The following is a 24455-nucleotide window of genomic DNA, read 5'->3' as shown; positions in this document are numbered from 1 at the left end:
TTTTTTTTTTTTTTTAAGATTTATTTTATTTATGCATACAGAACTGGGTACAGGCCAGAGGTGCAGGGGCAGTGAGAGGCTTCACCAGAGACAGCGTGGGGAGCAGAACAGGCAGATCAGTGAAGTACACTGCTGAGGGGAACAGCGGGTGGGTAAGGAAAGGTCTGAAGTGCCATGTGGTCATCTCCAGGGCAGGTGGGAATCGAACTCATCCGGAAGTGGCTTTAGCTTCTTAGTGCTGTGCTTTAACCTGCTGGCCACCAGGGAGGGCTGGTTATGAAGTTTTTGCAGCTTATTTTTTCATATCACTGAATGCGGAACATTGGCATTAGTTACATGGGTTAGATTGTTTCTGTTTGGGGAACATGTAGTCTAGCATCAGACATTATAAGGAAAATAACACTATCCAGGGGTGTAGAGATCATCCAGTGGCAGCAATGTTAGCACTGGCATGTGGAGATAGAGGAAGGACTGTTGGCATCTGAGGGAGCTAAGTGTTTGAAGGTGAGGTTAAGAGTTTTAAGAGGACAGAAGAGATTGTTGTCGAAGTTGTGGCATGCTCAAGGCAGGAAGTAGTTGGAATTTTGAATGCGGAACAAAGATTCCAGAAAGTGGATGATTCTTTATAGAATTTATGACTGATTTTGTTTTGTTTATATAGAACTAGAAGTTAAAACCAGGAAAAAAATTAAGAACAAATATTTCTTGAGTATTGGGATGAGTTGGTTCTTAAATATTTCTCAGAATTTGTAGCCTTACTCTTTTCCTAAACCTAGTATCTGTCATGTCTTTTACTTAATTTTACTTAAATTAAATGCTATGAATTTTTTTTCAAGGAGTTATTTATACATACAGAACTGGGGTGCAGGCCAGAGGTGCAGGGGCGGTAAGGGGCTTCACCTGAGGCAGAGTAGGGAGCAGAACAGGCAGATTCCATGAAGTACACTGTTGAGGGGAGCAGTGGGTGGGTCAGGAGAGGTCTGTCGCGCCATGTGGGTCACCTTCCTGGCCAGGATCAAACCTGCAGTGAAACGGCTGTAGCGAGCTTTATGGTGTTCAACCCTTTGGCCCACCAGGGAAGGTCAAAAAATGCTACGAATTAATGATTGTATTAATCCTAAGATAATTTTTTAAATTCTGCTATATATATTCTAATTACAAATTACAAATTACCATATGTCATCTGTTTTTGGCTCCAGAAACAGTGGAAGTGAACTGGACATTTTATACTGTGCCATTGTCTCTTTGGAGTGTGTAGCTTTCAGAGTATTAAAGCTTTATTGGCAATATGCACAAGGAAAAGAAAATGCACATATATATATATATTTTTTTCCTGTAACTACTGAGCATTTTCTGAAAGTTTTCCCATCTTGATTGACAAAAAAATGTAAGCCATTAAACGCAAAAATGCCCTGATGTAAGGGGCAGGGTTATGTGCTGAGTCCATATATCATCATTAGGCAATAGGGGATCCCCCACTCCCTACCCTTAGGGTTCATTCCTACCTCTGAAGTGCATCACGCTGCTCAAATCAAATTGCTCACTTAATATTTAATGTTTCTGCGATGGAATCACTTTCTCCCTTGAGGTTGACTTCAGATTTGCCAGACATACTGACAACACTGCACTCTTATTTTCCCCACATGACCTCAGCTTCTGCTTAAAAAATGTTGGAATAAAGGATGCTTTTGTTCATATCTCGCCTGCCTGTGATATATTGACAAAGTGTCTGCCGGCTGAATGGAATACTTTTACAGTTTGAGTGCTGCTTTCAGTCGAGGGGCAGGACTTGGGCTGTAGAAGGAAGTGAATTGGATAGGTCAGGAGAATGTACCATTTGTAAACACCCCTTTCCTTTTTTATTCACGTGTCAGGACAGCAGGAGCAGGCTGTTGAGTGTCCGCTCCTGCGCAGAGCCTGGGGAAAAGAAAGCAGCTTGGTAGTCAGCTGCAATTTTTAAACCTTGCTTTCTATTCCCTGATAATGATCTTTAAGTGCTTGGACTTGTCTTAGAAGCTGTTTTGAAACTAACATGGTTTAGTCCACTAACTGCATGTTGGGTAAATTCAAAACCCACATGCTCGTCCGCTTGCAGTGGAATAAGTCACATCTGATGGACATTTTCTGTGCTTATAGCATAGTAATGAACGTCTGACAGGCGCGACCTTTCATAAGACAACCCACACTATTGGCTTTCTGCCCAGAATATTGCTGCAACACTATCTGTGATTGGTTATCTCTCTATCATGCATTGCTTCACAAGGGGAAACGGCCCCCTTTTTTAATAAATCTACGATGGCTGGCTGCAATATGCTTCACTGTAAGTATTTGTGTGTGCGTGTGTGTGTGTGTGTGTGTGTGTGTGTGTGTGTGAAAGAGAGAGACTTGAATATTAGCCTGGTAGCTCATGGCAAGGTTGTGATACTGTAGGACATCAGAGAAGTGCTACTTAGTAAATCGTAACCTATCTCTTTTTTCTACAGGTTGGTACTAAGAAGTGCCTTTCCTGACGTCTCTGCTGCTTGGAACCGCTTCTAGAGCAGTCTCTGCTTTTGCCTTGCTTGCTGCCAGCTAGACTGACGACAGTACATCCACCCTCCACCTCTAGCCCAGACACCCCATTTCTACTTATAATCAAGAGAAAAGCTCTAAGTATCTGGCATTGCCCTAGGCTGCTTTAGTTTTAAAAGAAAAGTTTGCTGAAAAAGTAAGATATCTTCTGCCAGGAAATCAAGGAGGAAAAAAAAATCATTTTCTCGATTTTGCTCTAAACTGCTGCATCTGTCTATGCCAAACTAATCAATACCGATTGCACCACCAAACTCCATTGCAAATTCAGCTGTGAGGAGATTCCCTGTCAGACAACTTTGCTGAGAGCAGCTTGGAAATTCGGTGTCAAAGGGTCTGCCACGTTTTCATGCTTGCATTTTGGGCTCCAAATTGGCACTGGGAAGGGGTTACTGAGAGCACAAGTCTGATCCGAGGCCCTACTTTTAAACATTCACCTACTTATGATCCTAGTATTTCTCTAAAAACCAAAACCTCTTTGAATTAACAGTTTCATGCTGTGAATTTCTAGTGGGAGATCTTTTCCTTGATATTGACAACACAATTTTCCATGTACTTTTAAAGGAGGGAGAGGGGGAAAAGTATTTTGTTGGGGACATTTTCATCATCATTTTACAGTTTTATCAGTTCAGCATTTTTTTTTTTTGTTGTTGTTGTCGTTGCTATTTTTTTGGGGGGTTGGGTTTGTTGGTTTTATTGAAAAATTTAACTACCTGTAAAATCTAAACATGGCTGTTAGTGTCACACCAATTCGGGACACAAAATGGCTAACACTGGAAGTATGTAGAGAGTTCCAGAGGGGGACTTGCTCACGGCCAGACACGGAATGTAAATTTGCACATCCTTCGAAAAGCTGCCAAGTTGAAAATGGACGAGTAATCGCCTGCTTTGATTCATTGAAAGTGAGTAAATATTATATTGTTTTAAGGCTACTCAATCATTGAATAAAGGGGATGTGGACATACAGCCCTCTTACTTTTCCTAGTTGAGTTGTTCTTACTGATTTTGATGTTGTGGTGTGGGACTTTATTGAGAAGCAGTAGAACTAAATCTAACTAATTTGTTATGAATAACTTTAACAGTCCTTTAATGCTATGATTTTTTTTTTCTAGAGCAGAAAGTGTCTATGTACTTTTTACTCAGTAACAGCAAACTCAGCATCTAGCTTAAAGAGCAGTTTATGTAGACATACGTGTGTGTTAGTATGTGCATAAATTATAGAGAAGGCTGTGGAAGTAGCCCCAATGAAAATGATTTGTTATTGTTTGTAAAGGTGCTGTACCAATGTAAAAATAACAACAAATCTTAACATAACTAAACTTGTATAGATTATATATTATTTTGAAATAGGTTTCCTTTTAATTTTACGACTGTTATTCTCACGCCAGAAGCCTGAGAATATGTGTTTTTTTTTGTGGAAAAGAACTAGAAATAAGGTTCGGAACTGTTGCTATAATACCTTAGCTGAGCCACAAACTTTGTTGAATATGCGTTTTATAAAGTAGAGGTGCAGCTATTATTGACTTTTGTGTGTGTGTGTGCTTCTAAAATTCTAATGTAAAGTAACTTAGATGGTTACCTACTGTTAGATCCTGGTTATTTTTTTGATATAACAGTCTCAGCTTGAAGTGTTTAAAGGTAGCTTTTGTGGGCTCCACACTACGAAAAGTGTCACTTTAGGTGTGTCTTGACATTCAAAAGTGTCATAATTCATAACTCAGATACTGTGTTTGAAAATGGGTCTTTTAAAAGATAGCGTAAATATCTTTATTTTGACATGTAAGGTTAAGGCTAGAAATGTGAACTTACCTGTCTATTATCTCCACCTATTTGATTGAATTGAATTGAATTGCCTGTGAATACTTACATATCAGTGTAATTCATTCTTTGAACCTTTAAGGTGGGGATTGCTGTCATTTCTACGTATATACAGAGAGGTACAAATCCCATACAACCGTCTGGTCTCTGTCAAAAAAGAAGTGATAAGATACTAGTGTTCTGTAATAACATTGGGATAAATTAACTGCAATAGTAACTTGGAAGTTAAGTTATAACTCACCCTGATGTTATAAGTTAACTATTTCAGTTAATTGTTCCCTGTTTCTATTTGGGTTGCTCAGTTTGCTAAAGTTTACAGGAAAGACTCAAGAATATTTAGGAGTGTGGTAAAAAGGGAGTATTGACCACAACAAAGATATGTTACAGTATTAGATTATACTTAATGTCACTGTTTGAAAGATAATAGGCAAAAATTATAACTGACCATCAGACCTTTTTTCTCTTTCTTTTGAAAGACATCCATGAAGGACACAGGGATCGTACCTTTATGAATGTGTATTTCTAAGCTCGTGCCCACTGAATTAGGTGTAATTAGAGACTGGCACCCAGAAAATGAGGGGCAAAGGGCTAATTACACTTGTCGGTAACCAGCTGTGTCCATAAGTAACCCTGTTTTGACCCAATTACTAGTAAATCCAATTTTTTAATCCTACAGACAGTTGATAGTGGACTCCTAGCTGCAAAATGAAGGACATTAAACTTGGCTGTGACATTGAGTGGCCTCCACAGCATTTGGAAACATTGTGAAACATTAAAATTCAGCTGCTATTTTTCCATCTCAAAATATTTTTTTAGTTGCTGCTCACTTGTAGCCACAGAACAGTCCCCCTTTGAGTAAAGCAGCAGCTCTGCTTAATGACATGCTGTGTGGTTAACAAGATTCAACGGCCACATCAAGGCCTTTTTTTAAATAACAAATAATTTCAAGATTGTAAATTTACTTATAAAATGAACTCATTGCAGCAGCTAATCAGTGCAGACTTTGTCTTTATCCTTAGTCTTTCTAAGAGAAATTGAAATTTAATTTGTAGTATTTAAAAGTTGGGAAAATATTTTGATTTGAATAAGAGGGAAAAATAAACCCATATTCACTTATCATGGAGTTTCATACCCAGAAAGTAGCTTCTTAAATGCTAAATAGCTGTTAACAATTAATTTTTTTAATATATAACTAGTATTCATGTTTCAAAAAACCACGTTTCTTATACACATCTATATTTATAAACGAACACATTGTATTATACGGTATTTAGAGTGCTATCTTTTAGATAGTAGTCTTCCTGTGTTCAGTTTTGTGGCTAAAATAGATCAAAAACATATTTGAAAACAGTTAAAGTAACTCTGTGACTCATGCTTGAAGTTCCGAAATTTGGGAGCATTATGAAGTTTCCATGCCAATAACGGCTAGATCATTTGTATTGTCTCACAGAGTAAGAGGAAGGAATTCAGAAAACTTGTAATATCCTGACTTCTTTAATAAAACATGTTGTATGGATTGCTACAATCTATAGTCCAGCCTTTTCTGAGTTCTTGAGCCGTGAGATGGAGGTAGTCTGTGTAATCTACTATTTTTAGCAAGTAGGAAAGCAAACCAAATACTCTCCGAGAGGACCCTGTGAAATGGCTGTACCCTTCAGCTGTGCTGTTTCAGACTTTGGCCAGGCTCCCAGGTGACTTACGTTTATAGCAGACTTCTACTGAGAAGAGGCGAATTCATTTCATTAAAAACAGAAGTTGAACAATTCAGGACAGTATTTATTTATGTAAAAGAAACCAGTTGGCACATTACTGAGGGAAATAGGAAGAATTAGCTTTTAGTATTTTAGTTGTGTTGGTGATTTTAAGGTTTAAATAATTCTGTTGAATGTGTTAAATAAAAATGTAGAATTTGGGATAATAAATGTGTTGCTGAGTAAAATAGAAATACAGGATTTCTTTGTATATCAGAAGTAGTTAATAAGAAAAAGCAAATGTTCTAATAATGTGTGCTAGTTTATAAATTGAGCAGTATTTTATGCACTTCATTTTGCTTTTATATTTGTAGTCTTAATTTACAGTAATGGTCTAAGTGTGTATTCAAATTGAAAATTAAATTGTTTACGAATTATACATGTGTTTTAGTTACATCAGAAATCATGAATATTTGAAAAGTACATTATTTTATACTAGAGAGATTTTATTGTCTTATGGCTTATGGAAAGGTTACCAAAAGTGAAAAGAAATCAAAAGAAAATGTTCACACTGCACTGTCATTAAAATGATTCTGTATTTCGAAATGATTATTCAAATAATAGTTAATGACAAATTGCCTGTTTTCTTCCATAATGAATCCTTAGCTAAACTTTGTTGATTTTAAGAAAGATGATTTGAAGAATGTATTTTGATGAATGCCAAGTTATTTATATCAATAAAAAATAAGCTTTCATCACATTACAGAAATAGACATTTCAATTTTTTTTCAAATATCCATTTGTTTTCAAGTGATATGGGGTGAGGGTTACAACCTTTATGTTTACCACCTATTTACTAAAAATTTAGCAATACTCATCTATGAATATGTTAATCACTTTGTTATTAAACTGAGCAACTTTACGATCATTCTTCCCTTCACTATTATACACATTTATATGTTTCAGTAGCACAGTTGATGAAATTTATCATAGAAATATGAGCTATCACATTTCACTGCAAAGTAGCATAGAACCCATTTATAGTGTGGCTGAAGAATACATAAGTACAGTAATCAGCTACTGGAGGACACACCAATATGTAAATGTGAAGGCAAATGAGCAACCTGAAAGCTCAAGATCAGTAGGTAAATCAAGTCTGTAGCTGGTCACACAGGCATCTGGTAGCATAAATGAATGTTACAAAGTTCCCACCATGTGCCCAGTTACATTGCACAAGATCTCCCATTCCTAGCATGGTGCATTTCAACATAGCAGTTAACTGTATTACTACTGAAATCAATCTCCAGCATACTGTTTTCATTGTATCTTTTAGTTTAATTGATGATCCTGACAATTGATACCTGCAAGTTTCAGACTAAACATCCAGCTTTATTTAAATCTGATTTAGTAAATTCCTAACTGGAATAACTTTCGCCAGCAGTTTTGTCGGCTATTGTTTTTGGCTAATGGCATCTTTCGTGTGACATTAGGACTTGGACAGATTATTAGATGTATGCTAAGTTTATAGGTCCACGATCAGTGTGTCCTTCAGTGACAGGTTGCCAGACTTCCTCATTCCCCATGGTGATTTAGGAGATGAACTAACTTTAAGTTGTAATTCATGTAGCAGGGATGTTTCATGGAAATGTTCAAGATGTATTCCCTAAGCAGAAACTTCACATCTTTGTAAAGACTATTCTGTGAATGGACTGTGATGTCATTAACTAATGTGAACCTTTCCTTAGTGAAATTCTCAGTAGCTACAGCTGCTTTTATATTACTAACAAGCATTTGTTCACCTAATTATTCTTTTAAGTAGAAATTCTTTAGAAAAATAGCTTGTAAGTGAGTAAAGATTTCTAAATTACTGGAAAAATTTCAAACTTACCTGTATTCTTTTTTTGGAATCAAGCTATACCTAAGATACTAATTCTATGGCTTTTTTATTTTCTTTTTTAAGATTTTGGTACATTGCTTCTTAATTGTTTCCCCTCATTAACCTTTGCTTCAATGTGAGTTTGTCAGACTAAAAACAATTTAAATTTAAAGGAGAGGGTTGTGGCATTTATAGCTTAGTTCAAAGTTTAATTGTAACTCAAACCTCTAAATTTATGAAAAATTATGATTTTATGAATTCGATATACAAAGCTGTTACTGACTTCAGAGTCCATGCAGCTTGGAGTCTATCTTGTGTTTAGGAAGTACGTGCTGTATGTCCAGTTCACTCGAGAGGTGAGGAATTGAATGTTTCTCTGACCCAGGAGACACCTAGGCACGTAGTTTGGAGAGCTTATCCTGTCATTTTCCTTGCCAACGATAAGTAGAGGATTTTGGCTATCAGCATCGCTAATCCGTTACCTTTCATGCTGAGCAATGTCTCTGCCTTCCCACAGACTTAGACAAAGCTGCTTATTCTCTTACAAAAAGATCCTATTGAAGAAATTTTGAGGTTTCTTTAATTTTTTTAACGTTAATAAAAGTACATTCTGTGCTTTTAGGTAGGGAAGTAATTTTCGATGTTAACAAGCCCAAAACAATGACAGTCCATGGAAGTGTCTATCTAAATAGATGGCCTTTGATTTAACCCTAATGATGTTTATTTGCAGAAACTTCAGTCAAAGCAATTGGAAGGCTTTATAGAAACAGTTGTTTGAAATAGAATAGATTATTAGAATGGTGAGTTCTCTGAGAATTTCGCTATAAACAAGTATAATTTTAGAGAGGACTTACCATATTCATTTATAGTAAACAGTGACAGAGTTTATCTATTGTTGTGCTTCTGATACAAATAACATCAAACGCACTTTTGCAGCATTACCCAGTCTTTTGGTACATTTTGGAAAGATTTTCACTTAGAGATAAAGTAATGGTGTTAGAGATAAAGCTTTCTGTATTTTAGGGGCTAATGCTTTGAAAAATACTGATAGTTGTAACCCCTTAAACATTACAATTTGATGGAGATGCTGTCTCCTGGATAATTTTGGACCTTGGCCATCTCTTGATCTCCATTCTTTTATTATCTCTGAGTTCTGTTCAGCTTCCTGTCTGTCTTCAGAACTGTTGGTTCTTACCCCATTTTATGTATCTTACTGGGGTCACGGAAATGATTTCATCATTTTGTTTCTGAGGAATTATATTCAGCATTGAGCAACAGAGACATGGCCCCTCCAGCATGGGTATAAACAAACTAAGGATTTATGTTTCAATTGGTCGACCAGAACTATATGACTCCTGTCACTAGAATTTAGGTTTCTTCATCCTTAGCTCCTGAGGAGCACATGGTTTTCTCAAATTTGCAAGATGACCACTGCAGTGCCAGCCTTTATATCTGCATTTTAGGAAGCAGGAAAAGGCAAGGACAAAAGGATCCCTGTCCATTCAAGCTCCTTTTAACAGAGGCCCTCTAAGTTTCATCCCGTGATGTATCCTGGTCTCTCATTGGCTCATTTTGACAGCATGTGTATCTGGGCACTGTAGTCTTTTAATTGTACCAGGCATTGACTCAGGCCTTTAGTAGCAAGGTAAGAGAGAATGGATGTTCCTGGAGATAATAACTGGGATGGGAAAGTTAGAGAGATTTACCCACACTAGAAAACTTCGAGTAAGTTTAGTAACTCTCTCTGAAAGCACCTTAATATTCGGTAGTTGGGGAGAAATCAGTGTTTTGGCAAACCTATGATCCTGTCTTTTTCTCCTGGTTATAACGCTGCAGTTGTCTTTTTTCCCCCCTTGTCAAATCATGTCAGTCAGTAGAACCTGGCATACTACACATACATTGATTTTTTTTACTTAGTAGAAAGTGTAGAAGGCATACAACATATTTTTCCCCCATTTTTTCCTGTTGCCACTGATGAATTACATATATTTATATAGTTCAAGTTCATATTTCCTTTGTAAGCAGTAAAAGAGTCAATATTCAAATTTACAATATTACTGGTCAGTATTTTCAGTGCTTTTTATTTTTTCATAGAATTTAGTCCTCACAAGAACTCCTTTGGGATAGTTCATATATTACTGCCCATTTACAGATGGCCACACTGAGTACTGGGAAGTTAGGTCATATGCACAGGGTCATTCAACCAAAGAAAAAGATGATCTCCAAGCCTGGTGTCTTGATTTCAGTCGCGCTGTTAACTTCTGCCCTTTAAAATACTGCTTCTCATTTCTATATCTATATCCTAAGGATTTAGCAAATACAACACCCAAACAGTAATGTGTAGTAAATATGAACATCTAAGGCATATTTATAGCATAGGGCCTAAAACAGTTAAGTTCTCAACATTATTATATATTAAGTCAGCAAATGAGTCAATGAGTGAACATGAGATAGCAGTAAGCTACTCCCACCACTTTTCAAAAAACAATGTATCTATTTAGAATATAAGACCATGTAGAAAACAGTTTTCAGTTGCTCCCAGTATGTTAATAAAGTCATCTTCTAAAATATAAATTGTTTAGAATGCATTTTCCCATAAGCGCAGTGTGGTGAAGTTGTCAGGCAACCCTGGGAAGGCCAACTAACATACACACACTACTGGAGTTGGAGTGCAATACACACAATACTTTGCAAACTGGTTAGTAATGAAATCCAGGAGGCTCCAGCGTAGCTTGATGAATGCCATCTTTTCATAAATCTTAAGTAATACTAGTGTCATAGACCCTAACTGCCTTTGTTCAGCTGTTTCTATGGGAAAGATGTATTTCAGGTTTCAGTTTCAGTTCCAGAATTTCATCTTGGCTTTGTGAAGGGGTGTGGTGTTTTCTAAATCTTGGGTCCCTTTCTACAGGCCACGTGGGGATGTCGTCCCTCCCCCTGCCCTGCTCCACATGCTCCTGTCTTCAGATCTAGCCGCTACTAGGTAGCAGCTCAGAATCAGTAGTGACTAGGATTGGTAGGTGTGAGGGCTGTAGTACAGAGCTTCCCCTGTATGGGAAGACTTCATGTCCTTTTGAATGTATAGCTTGTTGGTCTTGAGTCTGGTTTGCTGTGAAACTTAATATTAATAATGACTTCTCTGCATTCTCTTTCCTTTCGGAAATTTTCCAAAGTATAGTTATTTGGATGCTGTTGATTTATAACTATAGGTAGAAAAATAGGTTGATTTCTAAGCACAAGTAGAGAAACAGGTAGATAGTAAAAATATTGAACTTTTTTTGTTTTCTGATCAATATTTTTAACAGGGTATCATCAAATAATAAAAGGATAACTATAATCAGTTGTGAGAAGAAAGAGAATGAAGATTTAAAAATTCAAAGAGTATAACAAATGTTTTCTTTATCAGTTCTGAGAAGTGATGTATTAAAAATGTAGCCCTCAAGGGATGAAATGGCAGCAGGAGAACAGTGTGTTGAGTGGTGTTGGACATAGGAGGGGGGAAACTTTTCAATAGCAATTGAAGGGTCAGTGGAAGAGAAACTAAAGAAAGGGGGTGAGAAAGGCTTCTGGTAGTTTCCCTTTCTTTTTCCCCCTTCATTTCCTTTCACAACTACTAATTCTGAGACCAGAGGGGAAGAGAAGAACTGGAGGGAATTCCCTATCAGAGTTCCCCTAGCCACAGACCACCAGATAAGCCGGCTTGCTCTCAGTCAACATTGGTCATTTGAGAACCACCTGTGTTTTAACCCCAGATCACAACTATAGGCCCATCAAGCTTCTTGTAAAGGTGTCTCAATTTATTGAACAATAATAATATTTTAAATCCTGTTGATGTTAGGTTAAGACACAATTATTTATTGAAATCTAACACCTTGTTTCCGAAGACCCCATACAACCCCAGACATCTTAAGCTAGAAATTATGTCTCTGATTAAAATACAGAATTATTAGGTAGGCTTCTGAATTTCAGAACTACTTACACTTAAGTCCAGGCTGTTCTTGGATAAGACAAGAAGCATCTGCTGTTAATAGTTGACAGTAAATTACACAAAGTAAAACATGGAAAATTAAAGTTAGAAAAGCTGGAAAGCTTTTCTATCATTTTCAATTTTCTGCACAAGCATGGACATAATCAGTGTTTAGGATCTGCTTGTGATGGATAAATTACATCTGTAATTCATTCTTTCCATGTAACTGCATTCAGGCATAATTTGCTTTCAGATATCTTTGCTCATCTAATATTCTAAAATTGTTCATAGACTGAAAACAAGTCTAGTAACATCTCCCAATCCTAGGAGTGTTTTATAAGTAAACAGTGTTAGATTACCAAATGGGCCAAATTAAAAAAAAAAAAAATAGAGGAAAGCAAAGCCAAATTTATCATGCCCAAAATGAGATTCCTCTTTTGTATATGACATTGCTTTTCATAAAACAATTCTCCTTTAAGGGAAGCAACTGAGAAATAAACCATGAAGAAAGAAAGAAGTAAAGAATTCATTATATAAAGGATCCTTTTAAGAAAGAGCTGTGTTATGAATGAACTATCTTTCTTCACAGTATCTCATATCTCTTCGTGGCTAAGTGGAAACTAATGAAATCTAAATCTAGCCATGAGAAAAGATTATCATCATGATTTTATTTATTGAAACTTTTTTTCATTATTATGAACTTTTACTGCCAGACATTACATTCCATGAATCATAGTGGAACAATAAATTGAAAATAAATGTCCATATGAAAAAACCCAATATATTAAAAAAAAAAAAATCCAACTCCCTTGAACTGAAGAGTCATTGCCCACTCTGAAGTTGTGGGATCTATTCAAGTATCTCCCCAAATCCTTTTAAACTGTGATTTGATATGCAGTGTTTTAATATGTAACAGTCGTAGTGGGTTAATTATGCATAGTGAGAAATGCAGAAGTGTTTGTTCTATAATCTTTATTTAGATAGCCTTGGCTTCTGTAATTCCCACTAAAGAAATATTTTATAAAAAAAAGAAGTACATGTTTTGAAGATTTAAGTATTTGAAAAAAATTACGGGTCAAAGAATGCAACTTCTGTATCTTAGTGAAAGGAAAATAATCTGTTATTTAAACATTTATTACCTACTTAGTACCAACATTGCAATAGGCAATTCTGCCACAAGAGTGAATTTTACACAGCACCAAATTTCATTTTCTTGGACGATAGATTAGTGATTTGTATAAATATTCAAGATTCTGAAGAGTATAATGAAGATTAAAATTACCATAGAATAATAAAATATTGTTTTAGCTTATGTAGGCTGTAATTTAAGTGTCTCAGTAGGACACACATTTGCACATAAAAATAAAAGTAGATATTAAATGCTTTTATGTATGTCAGAGAGGCCTATTAAGACAACATACATGAGTTAGTCAACAAGTAGTCAATGTAGGAAAGCCAGGGAATTATATTGGCAAGAATCAGTGTTTAGTTTGTTCACAGTGTAAGAGATCTATACCTCATCAATCATCATATTCCAGAATTTAGCAAGATAAACCTGAGTCAAATTGAGTCTTACATAACAAGTAGAAGTGTTTAGTTTCATTTTCCTGATTTGATCACCTATCAGTTATATAAGACAATGCTGCTCATTATTTAGTCAAAAAAATTAAATAACCTATGTAATGTTATATTATCAGGGAATAGTTGAACAGGAATTTAACACAGACAGCCTGTCTTTGGAGTCTGTGCTCTCTATCTTCACATCATTCATGTTGTTCAAACTAGCAGTGTTATGAAACAGTGCTTTTATGCAGGCAAAAACAGTGTTAATTATTAGTGAGTTTACATATTAGAGAGTTGGGCATACTTAAGCAAATAATTGTTTAGTCACTGTAGTTACCTTAATTTATGATAACTCTTTGGGATGCTTACTTCATTTTTTTTTAATTCAGAAAACCATCCCTGTATAATTATTGATAACTTTTCATTTAAGATGAGAAATTCATACTAAATTTTAACTAGAAGTATGATAATGTGAGAGTCTTAACCTTAAGTCAAGAATTTTAAAAGTCATGTCAGCCTATTAAGTCAGAATATAGATAGTTCTGGGGGTGGGAGGAGAGTAAGTATTTCAGGATTCTACGATAAAATTTAGATCTGAAATAAAGGACACCAGTTAAAAAAGTTTTCAGAATTATTATTATTATTATTTTTTGTATGAAATAGTATTCCCTGTTCAAGAAAGGAGTATATTTGCTATTTTTCCTAATGCATAGAATCACAAGATTTTTTTTTGTAAAAGGGTGAGATTTCATTTGTCCTATTTCATAAGTTTTACTGGACATTTATAATAATATTGGAAACTTTTTATGTTTTTGTAAATGGTACTATATGGAATTAAAAGTTAGAATAAACCTATCTATTTTTTTGGCTAGTCACATTGTTTTCTTATTTTGTATGTCATGCTTTGTAATTATGAATTTTAAAATCATGTTAAAATTACCTAGAAATAAAATTTTGGTAGTGAATTTTAATTCTTTGTATATTTGCATAGAACTATATTGATGATGCCAAAATATCTAGACCCAGTAAAAGGAAATTTCTTTACATAAATAATTTTAATGAAGTTTCAAAAACTATTCACATTTTAAGTAATTTTGCATAATATGGAATTTAAGTAAAAATGACTTAGCAAAGATAAGAATCACCAATTATATTTTTTTCATGGTGTGGGAAGAGTTTGTTCTCAGAAAAACATGGATTGTAATAATAGAAAGTTCCCTGGATGTGCAGGGTGTATAGTAAACATGAGCTTAAGTTATAAACCTGGAGTGTTAAAAGATAAAGCTCAAATATTAGTGTTTACTGTATGATTTAAAATATTCTTTGGGATATTGTTCAATATTCTCACAGAGAGGGTCATTTGGATGAAGTATAGCTTGGAAAAGAAAAAAAAAAGAAAGCCTTTTCTTCATGAGCGGTTGTTACAAGGGCCCTTCCTTAAATGTTAAAGGTACTAAACTCAGTGGCTTTCAGACACATTCTTGGATGTATCGGTTTAGTCAACTATTAGTTAGGAATATTTTAACCAAATTGTCTTTGACATACAAATTCAAATTTAGTATGCAAGTTAAACTCAATTTGTGTGCAGAACCCAGTGCTCACAGAAGAAAAGCAACTGGAGTTTCTTGTCCTTTGGTTCTATTTCTATGGACATTCCTCCATGAGTTTGTTTTCATTTCAAATTTACTTTATAGGGTGTTCTTTGAGCATTTAGATCGGCCTCTTTAATTTCCTTGAAATTAAATTTACAATGAAAATTATTTTAGAGTAAATAAATATGTTGGTGCCACGAATAATGAGAATGTGGTCATTCAGGGCTTTCATGTAGTCCCAGTGCTACTTTGGAATTTTAATCAAGGTAAAATCTTCAGAGTAATTGCAAAAAGTGATAGCCAACAAAAATGTAGGTTTATGGTAGAGTAAGATCTGACTGAGAGTCTAAATAGATGACTTTAGCTGGGTCTGGGTTTGATTCCATCTGTTTCTGTCTAATGGCTTATGTCAGTCACGCTACCCCTGACATCTCAGTTCCCTTATCTGTAAGTGACTTCCATAATACAAGCTTTGTGAGATTTGTGAGAATTCAGTGAAATCTGTTATGTAATGTAAGGTAATTTCATGCACTATCTCACTCAGTGAAACTACTCAAGCAGTAGAAGCTATGAGTGAGGCCTTCATCTAAATGCCAAAATTCAGCTGAAGTTATCTTTTCCCTTAAAAGAATTTTGTTTGTTTCACAATAACTGTCACCTCATTTTGCATATTATGCTATAGGTATTTATGTATTATTTGATGAAAATGTTTAATCTGGAATATGTATAAATGCATTGCCACGTAATAGTTTACTTACATGTCCTAAAGACATGGGAATCCAGCTCCATGCCCTATAAGGGTAACAGTTGGCCTTATATCATCGGGATATTATTATAAAGTAATTCAGTATTTATATTATTGTCTGAGCCTGAAAAATCCATTCCTAAAAGCAGTTAGCCATGAATGGAAAAGTGCTTGCAACCATCTGTTCAATTTAATTTCATTTAAAACTAATGCCTCTTTAGCAATAAGCTAGTCTAAAATAAATAATTCACATTTGATATTTCAAATGCTATATTATTTATGTAAATTTGTTCTTAAAGGACCCACCTAAGACTCTTTCAAAAGTAAAATTGGTATTTATTCATTGAAGTACCTGCATAGGGTACTTTAACTGCACAGCTTAAATATTGAAGTTAGTTTTTTATGATTTGCACTAATCCTATTTAGTTCTTTTTAGACTTCTATAACTTACAGGTAGCAGTTACTTTCTCAAAGAAGTAAAGAAACACCCAAATCTATTATAGCCTATCACTTTCTTACTTTCCCTCTTTTCACAAGTATGTAGAATTAGTGGGGACTAATGCATTGATTTCTTTGGCCTGAAGATACTAAAATGTGCTGGCCTAACGAGCAAGTTCAAGACTTTGACTTTTTTAAAATAGAGAGACTGACATGCTTCCAACAAGTGGGGAGAAACCACAGTTCCCTGATTTACTGGTTCACGAGAAATGACACAACTTTGCATTTTCCTGTGACCAAGTCCAGGTTTTCCTTTGCCAGTTGTGTGCAATTGTTGTTATATTTTAATTCTGTGTATGAATTGTTCACTTACTGTTTTATTTATTGAGCTATGCCACGGCCTTCTTGTTAGGACTATTGATTATTACCCATTTTGTCCTGCTGTGTATTGATTTAGTATGTAGCAATGAGTTAATTGTATTACTTGATGTTGAAGGAGGATCAAATATGTGTTCGAAGGAGCTGCTTGTCGCTTGTATAATTGAGTTGTCTATTTTATGCTTTTAACATGTTGTAAAACAATTAAGAGAAAGTACTAGAGGATCTCTGAGGAAAGGGAATGTAAAATTTGTTTTCAGATTTTAGGAAGATGCCAAAAATTGTTCAGTGAGGCCTTCCTCAAATTAAATGGATAGTGAACAGGTTTGTAAAGTCTGGAATTTCCCTTTCATACTTTAAAAAAAAAAAAATCTAGGTAGTGTCTTTAGATGCTTATTAAGAAGCATTCACTTTTTTTTTTTTTTAAAGAATGGTTTCATGGAAACAACCCATTACTGGATAGCTATAAAGTAACAAGCAGAGTGTACATGTGTCTGTGTGTGCTGGCATTTTAGGGGCCTGCAGAGATAGAAAATGAAGCCAGATGATGCAGTTATGAACAGAGCAGCTCCTTTTACCTGCTACTGTTTTTAATCTTAGTTAAAATATTTCCCTTGTAAATAATAACGTTAAAGAAAATGCCAATTACGATTTTTGACATTGTTTAAATTTCCCAAACTTTGGACAATTCACAAGAAAAAAATTAGCCTTCAGAACCTTCAGAATGAGATCATGCACCAGGTTCCTTAATGAATGTTACCTTTTGTTTAGCAGCTCAGTTGGCTCTAATCCATGGAAAAGTTTTTATTTCCCATCAGTTCCAAGATAGGAGCCAACCAAAGTTAAAGAAACATTTTCCAGGAGACAAGTTTCTACAGACAGTATCAACGGTCAGAGAACATGCCCTTACCTCTCTGTCTCTCTCTTTCTCATTCACACACACACACACACACACACACACACACACACACACACACACACACACATTTCCTTTTAATAAAGGCAATCCTTATTCACTCCTGATCATGTGATGGCCTCAAATTTTGCTTCCGTTTTCAGAATGGATTTGCTACAGGAAGAATGAAGAGGGGTCATTCTCTCTCTATGTTACTACCTTCTAGGGCTTTGTAATCTATAAACTTTTACCACCTCTGGTTTGTTGGCTTATATATGGTTTTTGAAGAATGAGGTAACTTAAAAAAATTATGCTTGGATTTTTTTCAAATGGCCTATTAAATACTCTGGCCTCAAGAGATACACCAGTTCAGAACTTTTAACAGTAGAAATGGGAAAGCTTAGCATGGAGGGTAGGGTGTAGAGGAGAATTGTGTCTTTGGCCTGTCTGCTACAAACTCACTAGACTCGAACCTTTCTCCTCCTAGTGATCAACAATGCTAACAATAAGGTCCATTTCATTTCCTGTGAGTCAGAAGTTTATGTGGTTGACCCAGTATGTGCCCAGTAACATGTCAGGTACTTTCCAGACTTCTTTTGCAAAAGCAAAGGAGACATGGGATGTGTATTTTCTCTGTCCCTTGCACTTGCTACCCCTCCTAGAACTTCTCAGCTGGAAGCTCTTAACCAAGAGGAATAGCCAGATATATTTTTAAAATGCTACAACCCTAGTCAACCATCACTCCTTTTATACTGCCAAGGGAACACAGTGTTTTTGCCATGCCTTCTCAAGCTATACAGAAGATGAATTTTTCTCTTAAGGATACAGCCATCTGGAAATTTTCACATATTCTAGAGTTTCATATAGAACTGGCTTTGCTTTCCGATGAGCACTGTGTATAAATTTTAAAACATGATCTAAAAAATGAAATAACCTCACCTAATTAGTTATTTCTTATTCTTAGAAGGCACAATTGCTATGTTTCATTCCTGTTCCCATTAGGATTTTTATTCAAAAACATTTTTTTCTTCTCTAAGTAATATTCCCTATGACATCTATCCCCTAAATCTACTTCATATATACTAATTTTAATTAGTATTTTTTATTGGTCATATAGATTCCATTTTTCTATCTCTGCTCTATGAATTATAATAAAAGGGCCTATTGGTAAAGGAATAACTGTGTTGCTTCATACTGTTTTTATAGTTTCTATCAGGTGCAGAGTTCAAGTGACTACCACATAACTTAATTTTCTAAGGAATTTCAACCTGACACAATTTCTATTACACAAGGTTTTTATAAATACTTTTAACTAAAAGAATATTTTTATACATTTTATTACATTTTATTATCTCCAGGTAAACTGATCTTCAAATATCTTCTCTTTGGATTTCTGACTAATCTTTTTTGTATCACTGCAGTTTTAAAAGATATTACAGAGTGCATTGTAGCTTAGTATTTATTTTGTTCACTTGATATTTACCTTGTAAGTGTAATAGATATAAATTTACTTTTCTTGCATAGATGCTAGTCTTGGGTGCAGCAAATGAATACACTAGCCTCAATGGATAGTTTTATAAACTATCAAATCTGGGTATGGTCCTGAACTTCCAGTGCTATATTCATGTGTAAGCATTGCTTGGGTTGTTCTAAGAAACAGAAGAAATTGATGGTCAGCCTTAGTCTGTAGTATATTTTGACAGCATGAATGAATCAAGCACACCATTTTCTAGGTTGTTTAATAGTACAAAGGGAAGGGCTTCTAAGGAAGTCATTCTTATGACTAGTTGAAAAATATTTTTCTTAGTAACTGTTCTAGAGAAAAACAGGTCACCATTGGAAGAAAAATGAAATCTCAAGTTACAAGCTTTCTGAAAGCGATTTGATCACTAAAACATGTTTATCTTATGACAAAATTCCTTAAAAGGACACTGCTTAATACTTTCCTCATTATTTAGTGATGTCTTAAAACCCAGTAAGACCTTATGTAATACTTTTGATTCACCCCATTGCAGAATTTGGGCCATTTTATTTCTTGATTTTTTTTTTTTTAATCCCAGCAGCACAAATAAAACTGCACCTTTCTGAATTTAGTTTAGGTTTATCCAGTTACTGCAAATTTATTTCACTGTGTGGTTCTAACCTGCATTTAAATGAAAATAGGACTTGGTCAATGAAAAATCATTTGTTTGTGGGCTTGCACATTCTATTCTAGATGGCTTGAGAAGACGCACAATCCACATGTCTCTTCAGCCAGTGACACAAGCTCACTGTGAGCTTGATGGATTCTAACCACCTGGTTTATCATTACCACATAAATCTTTGAAAGGAGTGGCTGCAAATCTCGTTTCTGAGCCATGACTAGCTATTATGTCAATTTGAAGAATAGAAATAAAATCAATACAGATCCCCCCAAAAGGACACTCTACAGTCATTAACAGACTGCAGCTGGCTTTCAAATTGTAATGTCCTGGCTGGTTAAGTAAGTGCCCCTGATTACTGTGATTTTTCAATATTGGGTCAATGCTTAAAATTTAGAACATAACCTGGCTAGACTTATTTTTTATTTGCAGTACTAGAAGTGCCTCTAGCATTTTTAAAGGAATGTGGAAGAAAATTGAGATTCTGCTGTGGTTCACTTAGGTGAAGTTTTTCCCAGAATAACTGTTGTAGAAGTAAATCACTGAGTGATTCAGTCTTCACTCTGATTAAAGCTATATAAAAGATTTAAGAATGAAAAATTTCAGGTGCTAGACTCAATTCCATAAGAAACCTGACATTTTTCTTGCCTAAATTTAAGATTTGTTTATTCTTTATATTTTAAAGGATTGTTCATGCAATGTTCAAGAGGGTTTGTCTTCTTTTTTCTATTTAGGGAGAATTTTGTTTCCTTTTATCACTTTCATTGTGGAACTTCATAGGTTCTTGGGATTGCAGTTAAAAGAAGCTGTAGAAATGATGTCATACAGTTGGTTTTATAGATTACAAAATAGAGAATCTATTGGTGAAGTTAGGGCTCAATAATATTCATAAAGATCACTAGCTCACCAGGCCACATTAAATTTAAAGCATAGTGGCAGCAAAATCTGGAATATGTTGTCTTCAGCTTTTAAAAACGGTGAAATTAATAAACCTGGTTGATGAAAACTGCTATTAACTTCAAACCATTACTCTTCACTGCTATTATGGTGAATAACTTTCATTGGCTTATTCTGATGCCTTGAATATTGGTGGCATTAAAGGTTTATACTTTTTTTTTCTGTTGAATAGCACTGTCCAAAAAATTATGCATGTGTATATATATATATATATATATATATACACATATATATATATTGTTTGTTATAAAATACACTACTAAAAAGGATGCATGGGATACAATTGAAAATCATAGTAATTTTTGTTTTGTTTGGCTAAATTCTTGCATCCATAGCCAACCTGTATTGTCAATTGATAAGTGTCTTTGTGTTCTTACTCATAAGAAGCCTTCATTATACAAGATTAGCCAATAAGACACATTGCAGAAGATGAGGATTATTTATTCTCCACATCCCCCTACCGTTTTTTGTATCATAGCAAAAATCACATCCCCCCTGATTTTACAGTTCATTTATGCTCTTTTTTTTCCCCACTATTGATGAGTTCCTAAGAATGGGAAGCTTGCATTAATTACCGGTGTTTGTATGGTATTTTGAATATTTTTGATATTCATTAAGTGTTTAGTGAATTGAAGACAATGCTTTTTCCTGACTTTGACCAGTAATTGTGAGCAGACTTTGTGTGCTTTATGTAAAATTCAACCTCAGAGAATGTTTTCATTTAATGGGAAATTTGTTGGATAGCAGCTTATAACTGTTCATAAAATATTTTTCTAAGGAATCTAGCATCCTTCATATATGATGGGACTCATCCAGTTGAATTGTTCTGGCCCTATAGTGGACTATTTATATACCATTAGTGCAGGTTTCTAGGGTAGGCCTTTTTTTGGATGTATGCCATGTTCTATATGTTATCTGCTACAGACAGGACAGCACCAGTGGCCTGATTAGGCTTCCTGCCACAAAGGCTATAATACAGCCCATGTCTTAGAGGGAAATGATAAATTGGTGTGTACAGTGGCACTATGCATGGTTATTTTGTTGATAATATTCTCTGTTAGAGTGTTTTATAGAAAAGTAGTCAAGCTTAAATAGAGTAAAATTTAAACTTCAAAGATTACATAAGGAGAAGTGCTATATTATCAGGCAGAAACATCACTATCTTGTTTTTTCTTTTTTTCCTCAATCTATGGAGACTATTAATTAACTTGGATTAATGTTGGTCTTCATTTGAGAGGAACATTCTGGAACATGATCAAAACTATAATTATTTTTTATTGTAGAATTAATCATATTAACAAAGAAAGATACATAATATTTATAGGGTCATCTATAAAGTTCATCATGGATGTTGCAAAACTTCATTCTGAAACTAAAAAGAGAATTCAAGCTTCCAAATAATATAAATGTTGAGATCATCCATTTGTTAACTTGCTCATTATTTTTTCCCTCCAACAAATATTTTAGGAGTTGTATGGTATAAGTGATTTTAAAAATAACAGAAAAGATCCAGAGTCAAAAATGTTCCATGTTATGTGTTGATGCCAGTAGTCCTAACAATTAAGTATTTGATGGGAAAACTACATTTATACACTTTGAAGAGGATCATCAGGAGGGATTAAAAATTTAGTACTTAAGGCTCATTAAGGGTTAGAGTTAAGTAATTATGTAACTGGTAACAAATGCTCTAATAACTACTTGAACATTAAGATGTATTAAGTCTCATTGAGACTTACTGGCCCAATTCAAGCGGCTTCACAATTTGTAAAGTCATCTACTTGAAGAGCAAATTCTTCTGATCTGTTATATTAGATTTGGCATGCTTTCTTGAGAACATAGTGCATTTTCAGAGAAGGTAAGACCTTGATAATAATCTAAAATGATCTGGACTCTAATAGAGTATGGCCCCCTGGCATGAAGCAACTCTGACTGTCTTGAACAGTGATCCTTCTCTTCATACAATGCTCAAAAGAGATGAGTGGAGAAAAGACCTTTGTACTGCATGTATTTGTTGGTCATTGGGAGACTGGGCTAATTTTCTAATCTTTCAAGTAGAAAATAATGAGAATGTTCAATAGCCAGCACATTGGGTCTGAGTTACCATTCTTTATCATCAAGATTTTAAAGAGCATTGTTTTTTTTTTTTCACTAATTCTGCATTTCTGTTTCAAGTTTTGCTTCCTAAGCAGTACAGTGTCTTATTAATTTCAAAAGAACTTCTCAGATCTTCTTCCAAGCTAATAGGGAAAGCTAGGGTTATTTACTTAATATTGAGATTCTAGTTTTTTTTTCCTCCTTAAATTTGGATCTATCAGGTATTTAAAGAATCTTTTAATCCCTCGCCCAAAGCCTATTTATTATTCTTGTTCAGATAGGATTCTCATAAGACAGGTAATACTACTGTACTTTAGAAGTATGAAGACACATACATTAGATACTAGTTTATTTTACTGCATAGAAATACAGCCACAGTCAGAACTCAGCAATACTTCTAGGATAGCCCATGGTAGTTAGGTTTTTCCCTCTAGTGAATATTCCCTGTCTGAGAGCTTTTTAAAAGCAGAGACTATGCCTTAGTCTCATCTGTGAATCTCAGATGCCTACCCATGGGCCTCAACTATGTTAACTTTCCAGTAACTATTTCTTATATTAAAGTTAAAATGGGACAAAATATAGAGTATTAGCTGAAATAGAATCTCTCAATTCATGCCATAAACTTCCTTACCCCACTCCCAAGATAGAAATTAAAAAAAAGCTATTAAATTAATAATAGTGATTATGGTTATAAATTATACCCTGCATTTCAGTTAAAACTCAGTCACTACTTTGCAACGCCCTGTTCATGTAAGGAAATGAAAATTTATATTGTCTATGGAATACAACAATTATTTGACTTCAATTTTTGTTTATCAACAAAATCAATTGCGATATAACCAAGGTAAAAATATACAACCATATCCTTATTTCAGGCTGGTAATTGAGCTGAAAAAATATCAAAGTAGTTAAGTAACAAAACTGGTTATTTAATTTTATCTAGTAGGCAACAGTATTGCTGACTGACCTTTAAAATTTTTTTAATGGTTTAGTGAATTTTTCTCCCTTCAGGCAGTGAACTGAGTGATATTTTTCTGTCATTTATAAGCATTGTTAGTAGAAATCAATAGTTAAATTGACCCAATGGTCCTGTTATTGAGGCAAGCAGAACATCGTACGGCAACATTTATAAACTGACAAAGCTCAAAAGCATCTTTTGCATATATAATAAGTAGCATAAGAGGTTGTTAATGAATTACATTTGTTCAATAGAGTTAATTTAAGCCATGATTCTTTTAACTAATAGAAAGGTTGCAGCTTCATGAGAGCCAGATTCAACAACAGCAACAGACTAGCCATGTACCAAAATTGGGGACACAGTGATTTCAGGCTGTTAACCTTATAAATCAATTGTTGTAGAATTTATTTCTTTTACTTTGCTGCTCACCAATTGCTATTTTATGTGGAAAGTAAATTTTATAGTACATTTAATATTTTCTAGATAAAATTTGGGGATGACTCTAGCTAAGCATTTAGTATCTAACTCGGTACTTATTAAATAAAAGAAATTCCTAAATAGACGAATAATATATTAATATGAATAATGTGACCATCCATTTATATACATATAAATGTTAGCTAATACAAGTTCAAACCAGTGTTGAATGAGTAACCTAAAGGAATTTCTTTGAGGCCACAGTTTGAATTTACTAATAGTAATTTGAGTTTACTTTTAATGTTTGTATATTCTTTAAATGTAGAATATACAGGTAATCTCTTTGTGGGTTGACTT

At 34.6% G+C, this 24455-nt stretch overlaps 1 protein-coding gene across 11 annotated transcripts in view; it reads left to right on the top strand.

Moving 5' to 3' along the window:
- The window catches only part of MBNL1 (muscleblind-like splicing regulator 1), a 166007-nt gene that overhangs the window by 28765 nt on the left and 112787 nt on the right, over positions 1-24455 (top strand). For 4 of the 11 annotated variants that reach the window (XM_012724865.1, XM_012724872.1, XM_004682337.2 and 1 more), the window contains exon 2: positions 2484-3470. The exons of 2 other annotated variants lie outside the window; for them this stretch is intronic. In XM_012724865.1, coding sequence (XP_012580319.1) covers positions 3297-3470 — 174 coding nt within the window. In that variant the 5' untranslated portion in view covers positions 2484-3296. Of the gene's footprint in view, positions 1-1921; positions 2321-2483; positions 3471-24455 lie in introns of those variants that run through there. 5 more of the 11 variants (XM_004682336.2, XM_012724873.1, XM_012724870.1 and 2 more) reach the window with 2 other exon arrangements.

The sequence above is a fragment of the Condylura cristata genome, unplaced genomic scaffold (assembly GCF_000260355.1).
Source record: "Condylura cristata isolate star-nosed mole 26May11 unplaced genomic scaffold, ConCri1.0 scaffold00014, whole genome shotgun sequence".
In the NCBI taxonomy this organism is placed as follows: domain Eukaryota; kingdom Metazoa; phylum Chordata; class Mammalia; order Eulipotyphla; family Talpidae; genus Condylura; species Condylura cristata.
This window is presented reverse-complemented; position numbering and strand designations above follow the sequence as displayed.